This window comes from Hyperolius riggenbachi, chromosome 3 (genome assembly GCF_040937935.1).
Source record: "Hyperolius riggenbachi isolate aHypRig1 chromosome 3, aHypRig1.pri, whole genome shotgun sequence".
NCBI classification, from domain to species: domain Eukaryota; kingdom Metazoa; phylum Chordata; class Amphibia; order Anura; family Hyperoliidae; genus Hyperolius; species Hyperolius riggenbachi.
Genome location: NC_090648.1, coordinates 187,968,457 through 187,991,059, shown reverse-complemented (window position 1 = coordinate 187,991,059; position 22,603 = coordinate 187,968,457). Strand labels below are relative to the sequence as shown.

The following is a 22,603-nucleotide window of genomic DNA, read 5'->3' as shown; positions in this document are numbered from 1 at the left end:
TAAAATCTGTTTTTAGGTTGGCTGCATTGCATATACATTTAAATGCAATGCTCTTATATGACGCCCATCTCCGGCTGCCCCGCATTTCCAGCAGCACCCGCCGCTGTGGCAACCCAGGACGCCCAGCTATCACGACTGGGACATGGCCGCGTGCAGGACACCTGAAGCGGGCTGGAGGTCACGGGAGGCCGCTCGTTTTGTGATCGGGCCGCCACCCACGTGGCTGGCTGCGGACCCCCGTGCACGCCGCTCCTGCTTCGCCCTCCAGCGAGCCAATGCCGCTGCCAGCGACAACGGCAGGCCAGGCGCCAGCGATCACAAGGGGCTGCTTGTTTTGGGATCGCCTCCCCTCCCCAGTGGGAGCCGCTCCGCTATGCAGCCATGGAGGACCAGGCTGCCGCTGCTGAGCCTTTTATCTCAGGTAACGGGTCTGGGAGCCGCAGCCAGGAGGTCACATGGACACATCTGCCGGGTCGAGGGGCCAGAGGGAAGCACAGCAGCGGTCATCACAATCACCATCAGCCCCCTTCGGATTATCTGCTGGGGGGGGGGGCGCAGGCCAGGGGCTAATTTTTGTAAATCTGTGTGGGAGCTGTGGGGCTGGGACTTTTATGGACCATGTGGACTGGTTAACAACCATGGGGACGAAGGGACTCTATGTCTATCTCTCACTACATGTGGGGGGTCTGGAGGGCTGCAGGGCAGAGAGCGCCGCTCAGATTGTGGCTGGCAGCTCCGCTCGACATAGCTCTTGGACAGACCCCTCTGGTCTTTCTTGTCTTTCTCTCGTCAATGTGCAATGTGTTATATGTAAGGTATGCTCTGAGGAATGCTTATTGTTTGTCTACTGTATTGTCTACTGTAACTTGTGTAATGCATAACCTATGTTTACTGTACCATCACCGACCCTGATTGTGCCAAAAATATTTCCGGGTACAACTCACCGTTGTACTTAGCGAAATAAATCTGATTCTGATTCTGAACGATTAGAACACAATACAAAAAAAATCTAAAATGATTGAATGCACTTAAACAATCAATTAGGTTTATAAGACACCTAAACAGAGGGATGTGGGATCTGGCATATTTATTTCCTTTTAAACAATACCAGTTGCCTGGCTGTCCTGCTGATTTTTCATGTGTCAGTAATGTCTGAATCCCACTCCTGAAACAACCATGCGGAAAATCCCATCAAACATCAGATCTGCATGCTTGTTCAGAGTCTCTGGCTAAAAGTATTATGCCTAGTACACAATATGCAATTTCCTTTCAGAGAGATGGGTTAATTGATCATTTCTAACAGGTTCGATCTCACTTCCGATCGATTTCTTATAGAAGTGCATGAAAAAATCAATCACACAAACGATCGGAACTCAGATCAGACCTGTCAAAAATAATTGATTTCACCTGTCTATCTGATGGGAAATTGCATGATGTGTACCAGGCAGGCAGAGGTAAAGAATCATTCGGACAGGCATGTAATTTGCTTTGTTTAAAAAGAAATATGGCAGCCTCCATATCATTCTCACTTCAGGTGCCCTTTAAGTACAAATTTGGCTGGAGTGGTGAAACTGTTAAAAAAATGATAATGACATCTACGGTATGTATAGAGTTAGACAGAAATGGAAGCAAAATCTCCTAATAGAGATACACATCGAATAAGACCAGGATTTATTTAATTGCATGTATTAGTATAGCACTGGTGCAGTATCTGCTATAACAGAGAGGAGTGGCAGAAACTGTTATGCAGCGGCCTACAAACATTTTTGACTGTTCTAGGTTCTTATTTATTTCCAGTCTATTCAAAACTGGAGTAAATAAAATGACTGAGGCTCTGTCACAAATATTAAAAAAAAAAAGAGCTGGTGACTTGTTGAGAAAACATTCCAGCCCCAAAGGGGCTGAACACCTTTTATGGTAGTGGGATTTATGGAGACAGAAGAAAAGATGATGTTTACCTGTAGCTGTGGCTGTCACACAAAGCTTGATATATTGATGCAGAGAGAGAAGCAGCCAGCAAGTGAAGTGTGGAGACCTGTAAGGAAGATTCCTTTTAAACATGGGCAAGATTTTATACGGCAGAAATAAATGCTGGCAACATGTTCCAGCATTACATTTTACAACGTGTGCAGTGGATGTCGACACAAATCTCTCACGATAAGCAAATAAATCCACACACTTGAAGACAGGTGTTACATTCTTATTATGTTAAATGACATCATGTTCTCAAGACTACTAGGGCCTGGTTTAGATTGAATAAGTTGTAATATGCATGCATTGCAACACATGCATTGCATTTAACTGACAGAAGGTGTCACTGCTGAGGTCACATCCTGAGGGTGTGACAAGATATGGGTTGAGGAGTTTTTTAATGAGAGGGGAATGTTTTTCTACAGTTCTGCAATTACAATGTTTTTTGAAGGGATATAGGTTATTCTGTTGTCAAGGACAGACAGGAGTCTGTCTGATGAGAAAGAAGATTTGAAGGTTCTGGGCAGGGCTGTGGAGTCAGTGTCGGAGCAATTTTGGGTACTTGGAGTCAGTTGTTTCATGATGGTTGGATGATTTTTGTACCAACTCCACAGCCCTGGTTCTGGGGTCACCCCTTGTACCGGCAGAGAGAGAAGAGGGGGCAGTTTCAGAGTAAATACTCTGACCTTCTGAGTCATCCAGATAAGTAACTAAATTTGTTCATCAAAATAATTACATATTTTTTATACTCCTTGTTAGGTTCTATGTTGCAGAGACCTGGCTGCAGCCACCCAGTGCACAATATACTTACTGGTAGCCATCACTGCATAAACCAGATACAAAGGTTTAGATCTCTGATGCACAAAATAAAATCCAATTTATTTAAAACCAGTTAAGACAGGTCCAGAAACTAGTACTCACATCGTCAGTTCTTGCCAACAGGACCCTGGTGCATAAAAAAGTCTTGAACAATAGGCATATAAAGTGCTAAGTGCAAATATACAGTAATTAGAAGTATATAATTGCCCACTTCTCCAAATCCCAACCCCGTTTCGGCCTTCCGCCATCATTAGTGCTTATGGAACAGCATATAAGCTTTGAGGGTGTAGTTAGGGTCACCGAAGGGGAACACTGTTGGTGGCCCGAACTGACAACCACCCCCATGGTGGGCCGTAATGTAACTTGGGAGAGAGGGAGGTGCCACAAAAAGTATAAAAAAAACTTAACAGTTTGAGAGGTGAGAGACACATAGTTTAAAGTAAAAGTAGAGGTAGTTTACGAAAAAAAATACCAGACAACACATTTCATGGGAGTCAACCCATTTCCTCAGGTCAGAAAATAGTGTCTTAGGGCACGTATCACATGGCTTGGAGCCCCCTGAACTATGTGTTTTCCTGAGGTAAATTATTCTTCCCTTTTCAACTGCTCTTAAGTGATTTATTTTTTTACTTTTTGGGGCACTTACCTCCCAAGTTTATTAACTGTTTCAACAAAATTGTCATTAAAACCCTTCAAAGAATAACCCCACCCTCTTTTTTATGGTATGAATTGGTAACATTATATTAGTTGATGTAAATACTAATTGCATAAAGACATGGTGTAGATTTACCTTTGGATCCTCGTTGTTGGGGTGTGGAGGATTCTCCATTTGAAAAATAGTATAGAGAATATCATGAATGTGATTGTTCAGGTATAGCACAGGGTTGGCAATTACAGTCTTGGTCACAGCAATACTTGCTGATAGCAAGGGGAGGGTTGTAGGTAGAGGCAGAGGTGACTGAAGCTGCTTCACGGTTGTTTCCTGTAGGTATGCACAAGAAAAAAAAATACTTATTTGCAAAAGTAATAAGTACCTGAAGTATTTGCCTCTTTATCTAGATATCTCAAGGTATATTAAACTATCACCCTTTACTTTTTGTGTTGAATGGGTTTTAGCATTTGGTTTGGGACCTATGCAAATGGGTGTTTATATTTTCCATTTCTGTAGCTCTTGGAAGAATCCTGAACTCATCTCAAACTTATGAGGCAATACAACTGAATTATAGAGTTACAGCCATAACACCGATAAGACAGACTAATGATTATTTGCATTGAAACCGAAACAAATGCATGTCAATGGAGTAATTTCCATTGAAATGTGAATTTGCAATTGTGGTGTGAAGCAATAAAACAAATAAATAAATAATAATACATTTTTTTTTAATAAAAAACATATGCATCAGATCTCTGCACCACAAATCCATGTCCCGTACAATGATTGATAGCCACGTACAGATTCACACAAAAAAGTAGTGGAAATAGATCCTTAAGATACCCCTCAGTCTGCTCTATAGTAGTAGTTAGCAACTATTTACTTTTAAGCACTCCCAAGTTGTAATAGCAAGCAGAAAAGAACCATGCAAATCATTGTAGGAGAGCAAACAGCAAAGCTATAGACAAGCTGGGGTCAGATAAGGCAGCATTTAGGCAGTATAGAGGTCAAGCAGAGTTCAAAATCAGTCAGAGTTTGAGGCAAAATGTTGCACAAGTGGAGGTTGAAACACCAGAGAATGATCACATGTAGTCAAATAGACAAGCTAGGAAATACCTGGAGCTAGGGCAATAGGAACAGTGTTTAGATGCAGATGCTGTTTCACATGGTGCTCCTGCAGCCTAAGGGCCTATGCTACATTACCATACTGGGGTCCTGCCTCTAAGAAGCTAGTCAGAAGCTTGGCGGAAAGAAAAACCCTCAATATTTTGACAACCTTAGGCAACATCACAGAAAAGGCAACATCACAGCATCCTTTCTGGAAGAGCAGATGTCAAGGGATTTAGGAAGTTGTGCACGTTTGCGGAATGCCTTTTTGGTAACGGACATCAATACTTCTCTGCAAAAATACTGTCCATGCTGGTGTCTACAACTTCTCAGCTCAAAGACAGCGCCCCCTGCTGTTGGTGTTAAATATGCAGTATGGGGCATACCTGTACCATACAAACTGATGAGGAGTTTAAAGGAGTTTAAAGCGGATCCGAGATGAAAAACTAACTATAACAAGTAACTTGTCTATATATCTTATCTAAAGTTTAGATAGGTTACACAGCAAATCTAGCTGCAAACAGCTTCAACATAATATGATTATTTTTTCCTGTGATACAATGACAGCGGCCATGTTGTGTTTGTCACATTACACACAGGCAAGGTGATAGCATCTCCACCCCTCAGCTCAATGCCCTCTCCTCCTCCCCTCTGCCTCTAAAATATCTGGCTAGTAACACCTCCCCCTCCCCAGACAGAGCTCCCATAAGCCCTTGCTACTGTCTGAAAATGCCACGGTACTCTGAAAAGCTGTGGGCGAGGCTTGTTTAGTTTATAGGGAATTAGAGTATTAAAACAAAAAAAAGTGTTTGGCTTGAGGAATGCCCTATAAACTTTATGAAAGGAGTAAACATTTTATCTCAGATCCACTTTAAGTCCTGACTGATGGCCTTTTTCTTTTTACTAGAAATACACTTGACTCTCATAGGCACCATTACCATTATCCGGTTTTGTTTTTAAAATGTCAATTGTTGCAATGGCAATGTTTTTAAACGAGCAGTTTGCAAGTTTTAGATGCACAAGCAGCCAAAGTGCTAGCTGAATACTCACAATTCTTAGCCCTTAAAAGTGCAGCTAGCCAAGCACAACAAAGACTGTGCCCCATCTGTATGTACTCATCCATCTTCTCCAGCCAGACCAGCAGCTGCAGCAGTTTAAGCTCCTGCAGCAGTATCAAGCAATGAAAGCAGCAATGCATGTCAGGAGATGTACTTACACTGAAGGACTACATCTCCTGGCATCCACTGTGGCGGCTGGGAACAACACGATGCAACCACAGGCACTTCAAACTGAAACACCTGTGGGTCCAGTTGAAGAAGATGGCGGAGTGCATAGGCAAGCAATGACTGGCACCTACCCTACTATTTACGGACCTCCCTTAAGGCTGCTTACACACTAAGACGTTACAGGTGCACGTTAGTGCGCCTGTAACGCTCCCCCAACGCACAGCAATGTAACACAAGTGGGCTGTTCACACAGCCCACGTTGCGTTACATGTAACGCTGCACGTTCTCCGGAAAGTGCAGCATGCTACGGCGTTACAGCGGCTATAGCCGCGTTAGACTGTTTGCACATGCGCAGTGGGGGCGGAGAGGAGGCGGGGAGAGCCAGCTACAGTAGCCGCGCACATGGCTACTTAATATTCACTGCACTGGCGGCCGCTGATTGGCCGGCGGGACCACGTGATGCGGAGTGTCTCGCTCCGCATCACGTGGTCCCGCTGGCCAATCAGCGCCACTCTGGGAGACATTATAGGAATCGAGCCGCCTAACGCGGCTCACTCTACCGTCCTCACTTGCAGCACCATACGTTGTGTTAGGTGCACGTTATGCGACCTTAACGTAGCACCTAACGCAACGTCTTGGTGTGCAAGTAGCCTAAGGGAAGGTTCATTTTTAAATTATTTTCTTCAGATGGTGCTTAGTTGCCTTTAAATGAAAAAAACATTTCAATGTCCTGCTGCAAATTGTACTATAATCTCCATAATTTGTTACAGGTTTTGAGTCTTAAAATCTGTGCCAAACTGCCTTTCATCAAATCCTGTGCAGCTTTCTAATATCCCACACCCTCTCCAAGTGTTATGTTAGGCCTTAAAGAGGAGCTGTCGCGAAAATCTTAAAATTTAAATCACATACAAATAAGAAGTACATTTCTTCTAGAGTAAAATGAGCCATAAATTACTTTTCTCCTATGTTGCAGTCACATACAGTAGGTAGGAGAAATCTGACATTACCAACAGGTTTTGGATTAGTTCATCTCTTCATGGGGTAGTCTCAGCAGGGCCTTTATTCTTCATAAAGACATTCCCTGAAAAAGATTTATACAAAGATGCTGGCCCGCCTCCCTGCTCGCTGCACACTTATTTGGCAGTTGGACGGAGCAACTGCCATTCACTACGTGCTTTTAAAAATAAATCAAGAAAACCCTGAGAAGCTCCCATGAGAAGATGGGCTAGTCCAAAATCTGGCAGTAATATCAGATTTCTACAACTTACTGTAAGTGACATCAACATAGGAGAAAAGGAATTTATGGCTCATTTTACTCTGTAAGAAACGCACTTCCTAATTATATATGTTTACATGCATTTTAAATTTTAAGATTTTCGCGACAGAGGTCCGTGAAGCAGTGTGTCCCCAGCTTAGTGGTAATTATTACCCACAGACCACATCTGAAACCATCTGTGAATGCAGGCAGATTTGGAGGCGAAGACAACTAGTGGGCAGAAAAATTAGTAAATGACAAAAAGGTACTGAGGAAAGCACAGTATTTGCTGTATTGGGCTAGGTTCCATTTGTCTAAAATCACAATGTATTTCAAGGTCAAATGCTATTCGGTTTCAAATATGGGATATCAGGCAAGGCAAGCACTTTTTTCTACATTGTGTACTATAATTTGTTAGTTCAAACACAATACTGTGCAACAGTTATGTAATGCTCATTAGTTTGAGTAGCGCATATTAGTTTCTTTTTTCTTCTTTTACAAAATGTAAGAAGGAAATATTAAATGGCAAAAAATAAAAAGTGGTTATTAAACTGTCTTTAATGAAACGATATTGGATATCAGATAATGAGAGTCACAAGTGTTCTCCTGTAAATTCAGCTTTTTCCTTTTCAGAGAGTAGAAAAGAAAATGTGATGACCACAACAGAGTGACAACCCAGTAAACTGGGTCATTTCCAGTTATGTGCAGTCATACATAACCAGCAGCAAGATAATAAAATGTTCTAGGGCACCACACATTCTGTGAAGAAGATGGGCAAAGAATTAAGAATATACAGTGAAGTGAGGGAACTATGGCAACCAATATTACAGGCGCTGCTGGCAATTCCCCAAAACAGGTCTTGACTAGGCTCAATTCATTGTGCGGCTGGGGCACAGAAATAAAGTGATAAACTGAAGCTTGCTGAAAGATTACGGTTTGTTAAAAATGACCTTACCACTGTAGTGTCTTTACTTTGCTATGTGCACAAAAGTCAGTTATGTAATGCTGCGATGTTCAAAATCTCTCCTATCATAGGTTGTGTTAGGTGTGTGCAGCATTCATGGCGCAAATAAGAAAATAAGATTACCAGTTTTTCTCTTGCTATGGCCATTATCACCTTTAGTTTCATGTAAAACCAAATAATATCACACTACAGACGTGTGGTGCCCGTACACTCGTCAGATTGGCAGCAGATAGATAAGAAATGCATCTGATGATCTATCTGATGCGTTTTTAGAACATTTTTTACCAGGATAGAATTCCAATAGATTTCAGTTTGAAAGCTATTGAAATTCGATCTGATGGCATTTTTTTGCCATCAGATTTCCATTAAGACCAATGCAAACTGATAAGCAATCTCATCAGATCGACCTAAATTTTCCACCCTGCCAGTTCGATGGAAATCCATCGAAATCGATCGAAATCGGCCATCGATCGGTCGATTGGCCAACCGATTTGCAACCGATCAATCGATCGATCGGCCAGAAAATCGGCTGAGTGTATGGGCCCCTTTAGGGTTGGTGCACAACAAGAGCACTTCTGAGTGCTTTGTCTAACGCCAACGCTTGGCTAACGTATTTGTATGGGATGGATTGCACCAGAGTGATGTGATTTTTTTCCCAAATGCAAACGCGGGTCCCGCAGCATTTTGGAGGCGATTCAGGCTCAATGTTAAGTATAGGAAACGTGGAAAATCTCTCAAAAAAAAATCCCCAATAACTTTTTTTTCAAAATCTGTTCACTTCCAGCTCAAACTGTACAAACAAATAAAAAATTGGTACACCAAAACACTCCAACAATTGCTAGGCATAATTAGAAAATTGCTAGACACATGCCTGGAATCGCTTAGAAAAATCGCTTCCAAAAACATTTAGCATTTGCGATTACGCTAGCGATTTTTGATGTGCAATAGCCCCAATTTCCACGTTCCCTTTCCCAATACAAAAACTGACTTCCGTTGACCTAGGCGTTATGATGGGATAAACATAGGCAGATCCAGTACTAATCCTACTAATGCACTGACTGAAATGCCTTTCTATTTTACATGTTAAAAAGTGTGGTTATCTATGCAAATGAGGCTGTCAAAGAACTTGCTGAATTCCACTGGGATTCAATTCTGCTTGATGGCTAACATTCTACATTCTGCATTTCCCATTGTGACCCCAGCATTCAGTAAAAATCACAAAACACAATTGCAGAAAGATGATATTGTAAAATCACATTGTGCTTTGTGTCTTTCAGTATAAAACAGCCCTAAAGCCCAATCTACATGATACGATCGTTTGTACGATTCTATTTACGATCTGATTAAACCCAACATGTCCGATCGGGATTCGATTTGATTCAATTCGATTGGACCATTGAATCGAATCAAATCCTGATCGGACATTTTGGATTTAATCGGCTCGTAAATAGAATCATAATCGAATCGCACAAAGAAACGTATAGTGTAGATTCGGCTTTAGTCTCTTTACTTTAAGGGTTACTCCACTTTCATACAAAATCTATATAACCATCAATTTACAAGTTATTTTGTAACTGAATGCCATTCAATGCTATCATTCAGCTTCAGTCTGCAGCTGCTAGAGCTTGCTGGAAATCATAGTGACAGTATACGGAACAGTGCTTTTCAGTGCTGCTAGATTTGGGCGCAGCCGGCGCCTCCATAGACTACAATAGGAATCACTCCTATTGCAGCGCTCAGTGAGGTTGCTTAAAAAAACACAGTAATTCGGCCTCCAGCAGTCGCTGGAGGCCGAATTATTTCATTCCCCCACTATCCATGGCGGCCTGGAGGGGGAATAGTAATTAAAACGGCCCGGACTTGTGCAGAAGCAGGATCAGCCGTATAACAGCTGGATCCTGCGCCCAAGTCTACCGGCGCCGATTTCAAATGTACTCACAGTATATGGCTTGGTGCAAAAGATAACCCCAATATTCCCCTTATCTAATTGTCTTCTCATTGGTTCATAAGTCTACAGAAAGCAGGGCGTAAAATTTAAGGTGCTCCGAAAGATTGGCAAATGTAAAAACTGATCAACCATTTTGCATTCTTAACACCCGATAACTCATACCTGCTGTGTGTGCAGCAATAGTTGGCATTTCTATATACCGTATATTATAGTTATAAATATCTATCCTGCCAAAATAAATAGCAAAACGATCCCCAGTGGCAGTTAAGGGATATAAAAAATGGTCTTTGTGCAGGAGAACAAAGAAATAATTACTTCAGTTTCCGAAGTCCTAAAAGTTGTCAAACTGTCACAGCAACCCATACAAAGCTCCAAATAATGCATGCACAGAGACCCCTTTTAACATTTTAAACATGTTTATTGATTTTCAGCTCAAGTTTCCTACTACTTCCTCCCACAAACTGAAGGCCACAAGGACACTTCAATACGTAGACTACATTACTAGTCTGGCAAGAAATACATCTTCTAATGCGGTGGATGGCCTCAATACTCTATTTTGAATAGTATACCAACATTTAAATATATTTAAAAGCTGAGCATGCACATTTATTATTACTTTAAAGGTGGCCATACACTTATCGATTTCTCCTGTCAATATCCGCCCGATTCAATCACTATGATCGAATAGGCCAAAAATAAATGCAGCAGGCAAAGTCGATCAAATGATGGATCAGGATCATAATTCGATCGACTTTCCCTGAAGTAAATTGATGGAGCCAGATGGAAAATCTAGTATGGTCGGCGACGAGATTGATGGCCCAGAAAAAAAATGATTGATCTGCTGCGGCAGTAAAGTACATTTACTGAAAAACAAAAAGGTCGTCTCTCGCCATAACTCAACTCTCTGCTGCCCCAGTCTTTGTAATCCGGTGAGGTTTTCTGTTGTTCTTCAGTTCAAAGACCCCTCCCCTCTCCAAACAACCTGTCTATACTTCTCATTGGTCCAGAACAGTGGACCAGTGGGGCTTCCATAAGAAATTCATAGATTTTTTTTGCCTGGGAGCGAGATTGTCACAACCTCTATAGCAGAGTACCCCTGAATGCCAAGGAATGTCAAAGAACATATATTTCATGTACTTGAGGGATCAGACATCCTAGTCAAAGCGTTAAAAAAAAGTTTTGGGTGAAGCAGGCATTTAAAAAAAATAAATGTGGAAAACCGTGAATTTTCATAACCAACGCAAAAAATATGCACAGAAATGCATACCAACGTGCCTAAAAAGCATAGTAATGCACTGCACAATGGCATACACTGTGTAATGTACATAAAGTGAACATAGACCAAATGTGCATTTCTAATTAAAATTTTTACCAGAAGTTATTCAAAAATGATAAATCAGCTTGCAAATGTAAAAAAACTATTCAAAATTATATAAGCTTTAAAGGAGAATTCTGTGCAGTTCAATCAGACGGAGTATTCAACAAGAGCGACATTTGTAACTTATAACATTTAACAGTTTTTGTCCTTCAAACATTATCAGCTGCAGAAATTTTAAACATTCTCCCTAGTCAGCTAGCAGAGTCTGGTGAGAGCTACAGAAACCAATAAGTTGAATTGAAACTTCAGGGACAAGAGTGTGAGAGAGTGTGAGAGAGAGAGTGTGTGTGTGTGTGCGTGCATGTGTTTTCCACTTCCCCATCTCAGAGACTAAGCCCCTACATCGGGTTTCAATTTTCTAGGGTTAAGTGAAATCACTGGCCACTTTCTGTAATATAGCAAGTATGCCTGAACAGACTGGACTGAATTACAAACCTTCTGATATGCAATATAGTTTGAAGATATGGATTATAACTAAAGCAAAGTCCTCAGGGTCCAGCACAGGCGGAGATTGCCTGATGCCAGATACAAGTGCTTGTACCAGCGCTAAAATAGCACTAACCTCCCACCTGGAGCAGCAGCCACAACTTACCGATCCTACAGGCACCATATGCTTTGCATCCTGCAACTCCCAGCGGCTTTCCGGTGTCCTCAGTGTACAACTCCCGACATGTCACGTAACACGCCAGGAACCGTGCATGGACACCGGAAACGCAATGGGAGCTGCAGGATACGTAGAAGATGGTGCCCCGGAGTATCGGTAAGTTGTTACTGCACTTCAAACCGCAAAATTTCCTCACCCATTGTCCCCCTCAGGCGTGCAGATAATGGGGACTTTGCTGTATATTGAAATGGCTTAAGAAGAAAACGAAACCGCTTTAACAACTATATTAAATCCCCTTTCCCGAGTAACTATTTATTAGCCTAACACAGAGGTGCCCTCACTTTTTCGGCTTGTGAGCGACTTTAAAAAATTAGCAAGTCAAAATGATCTACCTATGTACAATTTTAGGAGCACGCTTGTATATGCTGAATGGAAAATGTAGTGGGGTCAGGATCTACCATAAGTCCTTTGCGATCTACCGGTAGATCGCGATCTACCTAATGGGCACCCCTGGCCTAACACCTCCTCCTGTACATCTCTCTAGTCATGTGAGTGTAGGTTAATGTTTTAAAAATAGTGCTAAATGCCTTTATATTAAAGAACACCTGAAGCAAGAGGGATATGTAGGCTGACATATTGACTCGCTTTTAAAAAATGCGAATTACCCGGCTGTCCTGCAGATCCTCTACCTCCAATACTGTTAGCCATAGACCCAGAACAAGCATGCAGATCAGAAGTTTGACTGGATTTTATATGCTTGTATCAGGTGTGTGATTCAGACACTGCCAATGCACAAAAGATCAGCAGGACACCAGGCAACTGGTATTGTTAATAAGAAGATTAACCCCCCTGGCGGTATTGACGAGCTCAGCTCGTCCAGGAAAAACTTGCTGAAAGCGGTATTGACGAGCTGAGCTCGTCAATACCGCCAGGGAGATTTCTTGTTTCTCTGCCCCGCTGGCTGCACTTTTCCCTCATCAGAGGGATTCCCGAGGATGGCTGGATGCCTGTCAGCACGCTGTGGGTAGCGATCTGTGCTACCCACAGCATACTGAACTAGGAGAAAGCCCTCAGGTGAGTAGATCAAAGCTTCTGACAGGGGGGGGGAGACCGGGAGGGAGGGATGGGGGGAAGAGGAGGGAGAGGCCACCCACAGCCCGCATAGATGGGGACACCCACCTCCCCCCACCACAGAAGGGGGTGTCCCCAACAGACCACCACGACCAGCCCCCATAGAAGGGGAAATACCGCCCCCCCCCCCGCACACACAGAAGGGCCACCCGCACGCACAGTATGGGGATCCCCCCCCCACACACAGAGGGGATCCCCGCCGGCCACTACCAGCCAGCACAGAAGGGGAGCCCCCCCACAGAAGGGACACCCGGCCACAGTCAGGGGGCATCAAGGGCAATGGGGGGGGGGGGGGTCAGAGGCACCCACAAACCTGGCTCCCTATACATATGACTCTCTAGACCTGGCTGCACATCTGTCTCCTATACACCTGGCTGCACATCTTTCTCCTATACACCAGGCAAACATCTTGCTCCCTATATACCTGGCAAAACATCTTGCTAACTATTCCTGGCTAATACATCTGACTAACTATACCTGGCTGCACATCTGGCTAACTACACCTGGCTAACTATACCTAGCTAATACATCTGGCTATACATCTGGGTCTTATACTCACCATTGGCATGCTGATCCCTCGTCGCGTACCTCTGATAGCTTCCCCAGTGCCTTCTTCCATGTCCCTTGGCGGATTTTGCTTCTCCCTTGGCGATCACATGCCCCCTGTCGATCGGCGTTGATGGCACCAGTGTCACATAGCATCATCAAAATCTCGCAGCAAACACTTTTTTTTTTTTTTATTGAATTCAATACAATAACCTGTATTAATTTCAATATCCCAAAAAAATGATTGCAAAAAAAAATTGGTTGAAAATTATTGGAAATTAATTGAACCACTTTTTGCACGGTAATCCTGGGGAAATAGAACGCCAGGGTGGCTACGATGGCAGCCTCCATATCACTCTCACTTCAGGTGTCATTTAAAGAGGAACTGAACTCAGAATTTCAAAACAGGGCATACTAAACCATGTAAAAAACTGTAGGCAAAAACAGTGCAATAAATGTACACAAATATGTAAAAAAACCTCTATAATTACAAATAATCGATAAACCCCCCCCCCCTGTGACATAGCTGTCGGCAATGCCCGGCAAGCTCTCGCAAAGTACACTGGGAGACCTCCTTCTGCTGTCTGATGCAAAATCCGCCTACCACTGTGCGTCATTAGCAGGCGCCTCCAGTGCCCAGAAACTTGACAGCCTCAGCACTAGAGATGGGAAGTTCGGATCTTTTCAATGATCCGGATGATTCGAATCGGATCATTGAAGAGATCCGGATCTTTGATCCGAATCTCGGATCATTTTACTACCGGAAGCATTCGGGGGGTGAAATGAACAGCAGGACAGGTCTGTGGGCAGGAGAAGGGGAGGGAGTGGACACACAGAGGGCTCTATTCATAAAACCTTCCCGCAAGTTTTCCGCTCAAAACAGCGGATTTTCCCGTCCATTTAGCAAAGTGGGCATTCAAAAAAGCTGTTCCCGCATGAAAATCTACAATCCCCCAGCAGAGCGAGAAATTTCCGCCTTCTCCAGTGTTTTTCTAGATTAATCTAGAAAAAAGTAACAAAATGGCCATTCATAAAGATTAGAGGAAGCGGTATGTGGACGGGAAATACCGCTTCCTCTGATTTTGCGGATTACATACAAGTGAATGGGACAGACCTCCCAGAGAGAGCAGTGCACGGAGGGACTCTGCCGGCTGAAGTGTTTCCGCATGCCTTCCGACAGCTTACCGCCAGCCTTCAGCGGGAGATCTCCGCACTTGCATCGCAGCTTTCAAGATTTCTTTGAATGACCACCCAAAAGTGTGAAATACCGCTGCGGTATTTTCCCTCCAGGAGTTTTCTCGCAACAACTTTTTTATGAATAGAGCCCAGAGAAGGGGAGAAGATGGACAGAGGGCAGGGAGTGGACAGAGAAGGAGGGACGAGCAGAGAGCAGAAATGTTTGCACGTAATACCCACATGCTGAAGTCATATACTTTACACATATTTCACCTATATGTTCATCTGTACACTTTGAAAGAAAAGGTCGCACAGTGAAAGAAAGCATTCCCAGAAGATAAGTGCAGCTGTTTAGTGCCGAGTGCAGGAGGATTATATTGCCTTTCAATCACACTGCCTGCAAAGTTACTGAGCTGTGCTGAGCCAAAAGCTTCCAATGTGTTCACTGTGCAGCACTACGGAACAGCCAGCCTATAATGGGCAGCACGTTATAGCCAGTATGTGTGCTCTACACATATCTGGCAGTGGCACCCATGTCCCCTCTCTCTCATCTACCTGTCTCCCTGCAAGGCTGCCTCCCTTCCAACAGAGCGATCCATCTCTGCTCTGCTTCCAAGACCCCGCTGATAGGGGGCGTGACGCTCCTGGCCCCGCCCCTTTTGCGATCCGAATCACTCATTTTGATGATTCGGATGATCGACTCATAAAATAGATTCGGATCAAAGATCCGAATCGTTCATGATCCGGACAACACTACTCAGCACACACAGCTGAGAAAAGTGAGAAGCCAGCAGAACAATGGAGAGAAGAGAACGAGGAGGGACATCAGACACTGGAGGAAGCGAGAGCTGTGCAGCGAAGGGAGGAACAGACAGCTGGGGAGGAGAGATGAGTCAGCAGCAGTGAGGGGCCAGCGATGTTATCACTTCTGCTAGAAAGATACAATGTTGGAACAGCAGCCCGGAGAAGCATGTACCCCTCCTCGCAGCCTCACAGCAAGAAGCCATTCAGGACGCAGCACAGGCAGCTATAGTCAGTGAGCTCACAGCACCACGCTCTGCTGTGTGACTGGATGTGCTGCCCATCCCCCTTGGCAGAGCGCAGCGTCTCTGACACACAGCCTATTACTTTCCCCAGCCAACATTCTCCACAGCCCACCAAGCAGCAGACAGCAAAAGAGGGGGAACTGCTGAAACATCTGCTGAATGAGATCAGCACCTCTGAACTAATCTCCATGGCCATCACACCCCCACTGCTCTTCAGTGCTCTTGTTGTCACTGCATGCTTGAGTCTCATCTGTGTCCTGGAAGTCACAACAACTGTCTGCTCTACTGATCAGCATATATGCTAATCGCTACAGGATATGCTGATCATAGTAACTGATTAGTAGTGCAAGGGCAGTCAGTTGTTGAGTTTGGCATATGGATGAGATGAATAATAACGGTATGTTTTGCAATGACGAGACATACATATAATACATAGACATATAACTATGGTAGGGATTAAATTGTGAGCCCCTCTGAGGGACAGTTACGTGATAAGACAATACTCTGTGCAGCGCTGCGGAAGATGTCGGCGCTATATAAATACTAAATAATAATAGTCAAATGTTCTACCATATTATTATGTATTTATATAGCACTGACAATCTTCTGCAGCACATTACAGAGTACATAGTCATGTCACTGACTGTCCTCAGAGGGGCTTACACTCTAATCCTACCATAGTCATAGTGTAATGTCCTACCATATTATTATTATTATTATGTATTTATATAGCACTGACATCTTCTGCAGCACTTTACAGAGTACATAGTCATGTCACTGACTGTCCTCAGAGGAGCTCACAATCTAATCCTACCATAGTCAGTCTAATGTCCTACCATATTATTGTTATGTATTTATATAGCACTGACATCTCCTGCAGCACATTACAGAGTACATAGTCATGTCACTGACTGACCTCAGAGGAGCTCACAATCTAATAAAATGTCCTACCATATTCTCATTATGTATTTATACAGCACTAACATTTTCTGCAGCACATTACAGAGTACATAGTCATGTCACTGACTGTCCTCAGAGGAGCTCACAGTCTAATCCTACCATAGTCATAGTCTAATGTCCTACCATATTATTATTATGTATTTAAATAGCAATGACAATTGCACAAAATTACAAAATATATGGCTATTGGGGGGGGGGGGGGGGGGGGGCGCATGAGCTGGGAACTCATGAGCACAGAGATCTCACCACCAGAGCTGGGAACTCATGAGCACAGAGATCTTACCACCAGAGCCCCTGAGAGATAGAAGAATCCAGCAGGGGAGCCACTGGTAATGGGTGCAGCAGGTGGGCAGAGCTGGGAACTCAGGTGCACAGAGATCTCACCACCAGAGTCGAGTCCCTGAGAGATAGGAGAATCCAGCAGGTGGAGGGAACTCTGGTAATGGCTGCAGCAGGTGGGCAGAGCTGGGAACTCAGGTGCACAGAGATCTCACTACCAGAGCCCCTTAGAGAAAGAAGAATGCAGTAGGGGGAGGGGAACCTCTGGTAATGGCTGCAGCAGGTGGGCAGAGCTGGGAACTCATGAGCACAGAGATCTCACCACCAGGCCCCTGAGAGATAGAAGAATCCAGCAGGGGAGCCACTGGTAATGGGTGCAGCAGGTGGGCAGAGCTGGGAACTCAGGAGCACAGAGATCTCACCACCAGAGCCCCTGAGAGATAGAAGAATCCAGCAGGGGAGCCACTGGTAATGGGTGCAGCAGGTGGGCAGAGCTGGGAACTCAGGAGCACAGAGATCTCACCACCAGTCTCGAGTCCCTGAGAGATAGGAGAATCCTGCAGGGGGAGGAGCCTCTGGTAATGGCTGCAGCAGGTGTGCAGAGCTGGGAACTCGGGTGCACAGAGATCTCACCACCAGAGCCCCGAGAGATAGAGGAATCCAGCAGGTGGAGGGGAACCTCTGGTAATGGCTGCAGCAGGTGGGCAGAGCTGGGAACTCAGGTGCACAGAGATCTCACCACCAGAGCCCCCTTAGAGAAAGAAGAATGCAGTAGGGGGAGGGGAACCTCTGGTAATGGCTGCAGCAGGTGGGCAGAGCTGGGAACTCAGGAGCACAGAGATCTCACACCAGGCCCCTGAGAGATAGAAGAATCCAGCAGGGGGAGGGGAGCCTCTGGTAATGGCTGCAGCAGGTGTGCAGAGCTGGGAACTCAGGTGCACAGAGATCTCACCACCAGAGCCCCTTAGAGAAAGAAGAATCCAGCAGGGGGAGGAGCCTCTGGTAATGGCTGCAGCAGGTGTTTAGAGCTGGGAACTCAGGTGCACAGAGATCTCACCACCAGATCCCTGAGAGTTAGAAGAATCCAGCGGTGGGGGGGGGGGGGGGGGGGGGGGGGGTTCGGGGGAAGCCTCTGGTAATGGGTGCAGAGCTGGAAACTCAGGTGCACAGAGATCTCACCACCAGAGCCCCTGAGAGGATAATCCAGCAGGAGAGGAGGCTCTGGTAATGGGTGCAGCAGGTGTGCAGAGCTGGGAACTCAGGTGCACAGAGATCTCACCACTAGATCCCCTGAGAGAAAGAAGAATGCAGTAGAGGGAGGGGAGCCTCTGGTAATGGGTGCAGCGGGTGTGCAGAGCTGGGAACTCTGGTGCACAGAGATCTAACCACGAAATCCCCTGAGAGATAGAAGAATCCAACAGGGGCAGGAGCCTCTGGTAATGGGTGCAGCAGGTGTGCAGAACTCAGGTGCACAGAGATCTCACCACCAGATCCCCTGAGAGATAAAATAATTCAGGAGGAAGGGGGGGTTGCCTCTGGTAATGGGTGCAGAAGGTGGGTAGAGTTGGGATGATCCTCATACACACTAAGAGAGGTTTGGCGCTTCACAGTGTAAAAAAGACTGAACAGGTTTTTCCAAAAATATAAATATATATGCTTCACTGTTAATGCTTCACTCTTTATAAAACTGACCAAATGTCCTCAAAAAAAAAAAATGAGACGCATATGCTTCACTGATATTACTTCACTCTTGCTGATTTCAGGAAAAATGGTTTTTTGCTAAAAAGCAATCCTTTCAGATACACAATCACGCCCTAACTTGTTATCAGTTCACGTACACACAGAGGTTTGGCGCTTCACAAAACTGAACCAATTTTTCCCAGAAAAAAACATGAATACATATATATGCTTCACTGTTAATGCTTCACTCTATATAAAACTAAACAAATGTCCACTAAAAACATATAACAGTCCTTTTTACACTGAAGTGCAAAACCTCTGTTAGTATGTATGTGAAGTGATAACGAGAGGGGGCGATTGTATAAGGGTTGCTTTTTGGCAAAACACATTTTTTTTCCTGAAATTAGCAAGAGTGAAGTAATATCAGTGAAGCAAATGCGTCTGTCAAAAAATTTTAGTGGACATTTGGTCAGTTTTATAAAGAGTGAAACATTAACAGTGAAGCATATATATATATTTAGGATTTTTTGGGAAAAACCTGTTCAGTCTTTTTTTACACTATGAAGCGCCAAACCTCTCTTAGTTTGTATGTGGATTGATATAACGAGAGGGGGCGATCGTGTATCTAAAAGGGTTGTTTTTTTGGCAAAAAATCGTTTTTCCGGAAATTAGCAAGAGTGAAGTAATATCAGTGAAGCATATGTGTGCCTGTCATTTTTTAAGTGGACATTTGGTCAGTTTTATAAAGAGTGAAGCATTAACAGTGAAGGAGATGGGAGGGGGGGTCGGGGACTTGCAGGGGGTGGTGACATAAGGGATTCCCTCTGTTAAGCTACCTACAGGGGAGGACAAGGGCGGCTGGATGATGTAAGAGGGGATTCCCCCTGCGTAACACCTACGAGGAGAAGGGGGGGCTGGGGTGTTTGACATAAGAGCGGATTCTCTCTGCAGTGTTACCCCCCCTACCTCTGCCGGCCAGGATACGAAAGGGGAGAGTTGCATGACTACAAGACATGATATGGGATCTGGCACAAAACAAATGGGGAGAGCTGCAGGATGACAGCACAAGATCTCACACTGCAGGAGGCATAGTTAGAGAAAAAATAATACTTTATCAAGGCGTGTGCCAGTACAGTGCAGGGCAGCAGCAGAAGCCACAGCTGTCAGTTTCCTGTAACAGGGGCGACTAATGATGACCTCATGACACTGGGCTGTAAATCTCATTCTGTGGGCGTGAATGGGCATGTCTAACTCCAACTGTAACACCGCCCACAGAATCAGACTCTGCACCTCCCATGGAGTGAGAGCTGCAAAATGGAGGGATAGAGCTGCAAGATGGAGCCTGCCATTCTCTTTTATTCATAGTTGTATTGCACAAATATATCTACTTTTATATTGCCCTTCACAAGTGTTTTTGTGTCTAATCCTTCATTTCAAAGGGATAAGGAGGCTCAATTTAGTGACTTTTTTTTAGTTCAGTTCCTCTTTAAAGAAAACGGCTCCTTCTTGTCACTAAATTATGACGCAGCTCGTTTACAGGCTCCAAGATCTGAGCTGTCCAACTACATTGACTTCAATGCATGGATGGTTTAATGGAATTTTGTCCATGCCAATCCCCCCCCCCCCCCCCCCCCGCCCCCCCCACATAAGGCAGTCCATCCATGCTTTTCCTACCAGAAAGGAGCATGGTTTAGGGCCTGGAAATAAGGAACCTAAAAAGCAGCAGGGGAAATAATGAGGGTTAATTTTCAACACTTCCATGACTAAAAGCGCGGAGAGAGGAGTCAGGTTAATAAACAATTACTGGTAGGCTGCACTGGGGCTTTAACTTGACATAAACAAAACAACTCCTACCTGTTGTGACTCTTGCAATAAAAATTTCAGCTCCATTCTCACAGAGGCCAAGCCACCACCTTGTGCTCCATGTAAACTGCAGTAGCTTAGAAATACTCTTAGAAGAGCCTGATTCTTTTGAAGCCACCACTTCCGCTTTTCAGCATGTTCTCTTTTAGCTTGTAATCTGCGACGTTCTATTTGGTGACGTTCATAAGACCCAATATCACTTTTTTCAGAAACCTCCTGACTGTCCAATAAATCGACACAAGGGGGAGTTTCAATAGTGAAATCTTTGCTGTCGGCTTCATGGTTAAATATTTTGTGCATTGCAGCAATTTCTTTCTCCAACCAGTTATAAAGCTGGAATCTCAGTTTTCCACCATCTACTTCATGACCTGTGGCCAGAGTTCTCAGCTCAGTCATAAGAATTTTTAGGCAAGCTCGGAATTTCAGCTGTTCAGCGATTACATCTACTTCACTTCCAGCTGATTTGAAGTTGTCCACAGTTGGTGTTTCTGAGCTGACGTCTTTAAGGCTTTGATTTTTTTGGTCCAAGGTCAAATTCTTTAAAACCAAACCATCAGTCTCATCTTCATCACTCCCTTTATCATCTTCCCAATCTAGCTGAAGTGGCTCATCCTCAATTTTTACAAGTGGTGCACCCCAGTCAAAATTTGCTGAAGGCTCTTCAATATTTGATGGCTTTGTTGCTGCAGACGCGAACCATCCAGGATCACTTCCGTCATCAAAATTGTTCACTTTGCCTATGAACTGTAAACTTTCCTGTCCAACAGATCCCAAGCTTATCAGATCGTCATCAATAGCCATTGATTTTGTTAACTTTGGAATCTTGGTGAGCACTTCCAGGGCAAGCACAGGACACCCTACTTTGAAATGTGCATTTGCCGTGGTAAAAAATAATTTCCTTTCGATAAGATTTATTTCATCCACATAGTTTTTTTCTGTTTTCAAGCCAACAGTTGCAAGAGTGGCTTCTGGGGTGCTGAAATGTCGGCGAATTAGTAAAGGGTGAGTCCGCAGGTAGTTGTAAAAACTGAACACAACTGGGTTACATGATTTGATGAGAACTAAAAAGAAAAAAAGCAACAATTAGTCACTAAGCATAAAAAAATTCCCAAGCAACAGTTCAATTAAATGAAACATTTACGTCAGTCAAATATGCTGAACTGAAGAAAATAAATAAAATCTCCCGTCTCCTATAACACACAGCTCGCATCATATGGTGTTGGATGCGCTTGATCTTTATCTGTTTACATGATGTCCTTTACAGCTACTAGAGTCCTGACTTGTATTTTATGCTTAAAACTGGTCAAATCACAGGTAAGGAGTTTTGTAGATTTTAAAGCCCGGCAGAAATGCCATGGCACAGCACAACATGAACATACTAGTCACAGGCCATACACTATATCGTCTTTAAATCACTTTCCTCAGATAATCTTATCAGTCTTAGACATTTTGCCAAGTAGCAAGCTACGTAGCTCCCAGAAATTTTATAAGGGTTATTTACATACTCCCCCGGAGTTTGTAAATAAACTTGTTGTATTTGACAAAAACATTTGAATTTTTGTGTCTGCTTGGAGGAGATAAGTCCACCACGGCCTCCTCATTATTTGATCCTTTATTTTATCCTTTTGGCGCCTCTGTATCCATACTACGCTATATTAGCTCCACCCCTGGTGGAGGGGTGTTACCCCTTTTTTTTTCCTCATCTACGGACTTCTTAATCCTGAGTGGGGTCAGGTCTAATCTCTACACCTGCCTATACAGTGGTTGCCTTGGAGGTAACCCTGCTTTGTGAGTATAGCTTATTACTCTATCTAGCTTATTACTCTATTATACTTCATTTCAACTACCAGTACATACTACACTATATTTGGCTCTTGGTGTCCCTACTTTGTGGCACTACCATATGTATCAGAGAAAAAAGAATGGAAATGTCTCACTGCATTGTTTGTCATTCTCAGCAGATGCTGCTTTTCTAATGTGCGCTCCATTAGGGTCATG

At 44.0% G+C, this 22,603-nt stretch overlaps 1 protein-coding gene across 4 annotated transcripts in view; it reads right to left on the bottom strand.

Moving 5' to 3' along the window:
- The window catches only part of DMXL2 (Dmx like 2), a 210,867-nt gene that overhangs the window by 54,937 nt on the left and 133,327 nt on the right, over positions 1–22,603 (bottom strand). For all 4 annotated transcript variants that reach the window (XM_068275436.1, XM_068275438.1, XM_068275437.1 and 1 more), the window contains exons 24-26: positions 20,597–21,666; positions 3,581–3,772; positions 1,959–2,035 (exon numbers count right to left, since the gene is read on the bottom strand). In XM_068275436.1, coding sequence (XP_068131537.1) covers positions 1,959–2,035; positions 3,581–3,772; positions 20,597–21,666 — 1,339 coding nt within the window. The remainder of the gene's footprint in view (positions 1–1,958; positions 2,036–3,580; positions 3,773–20,596; positions 21,667–22,603) is intronic.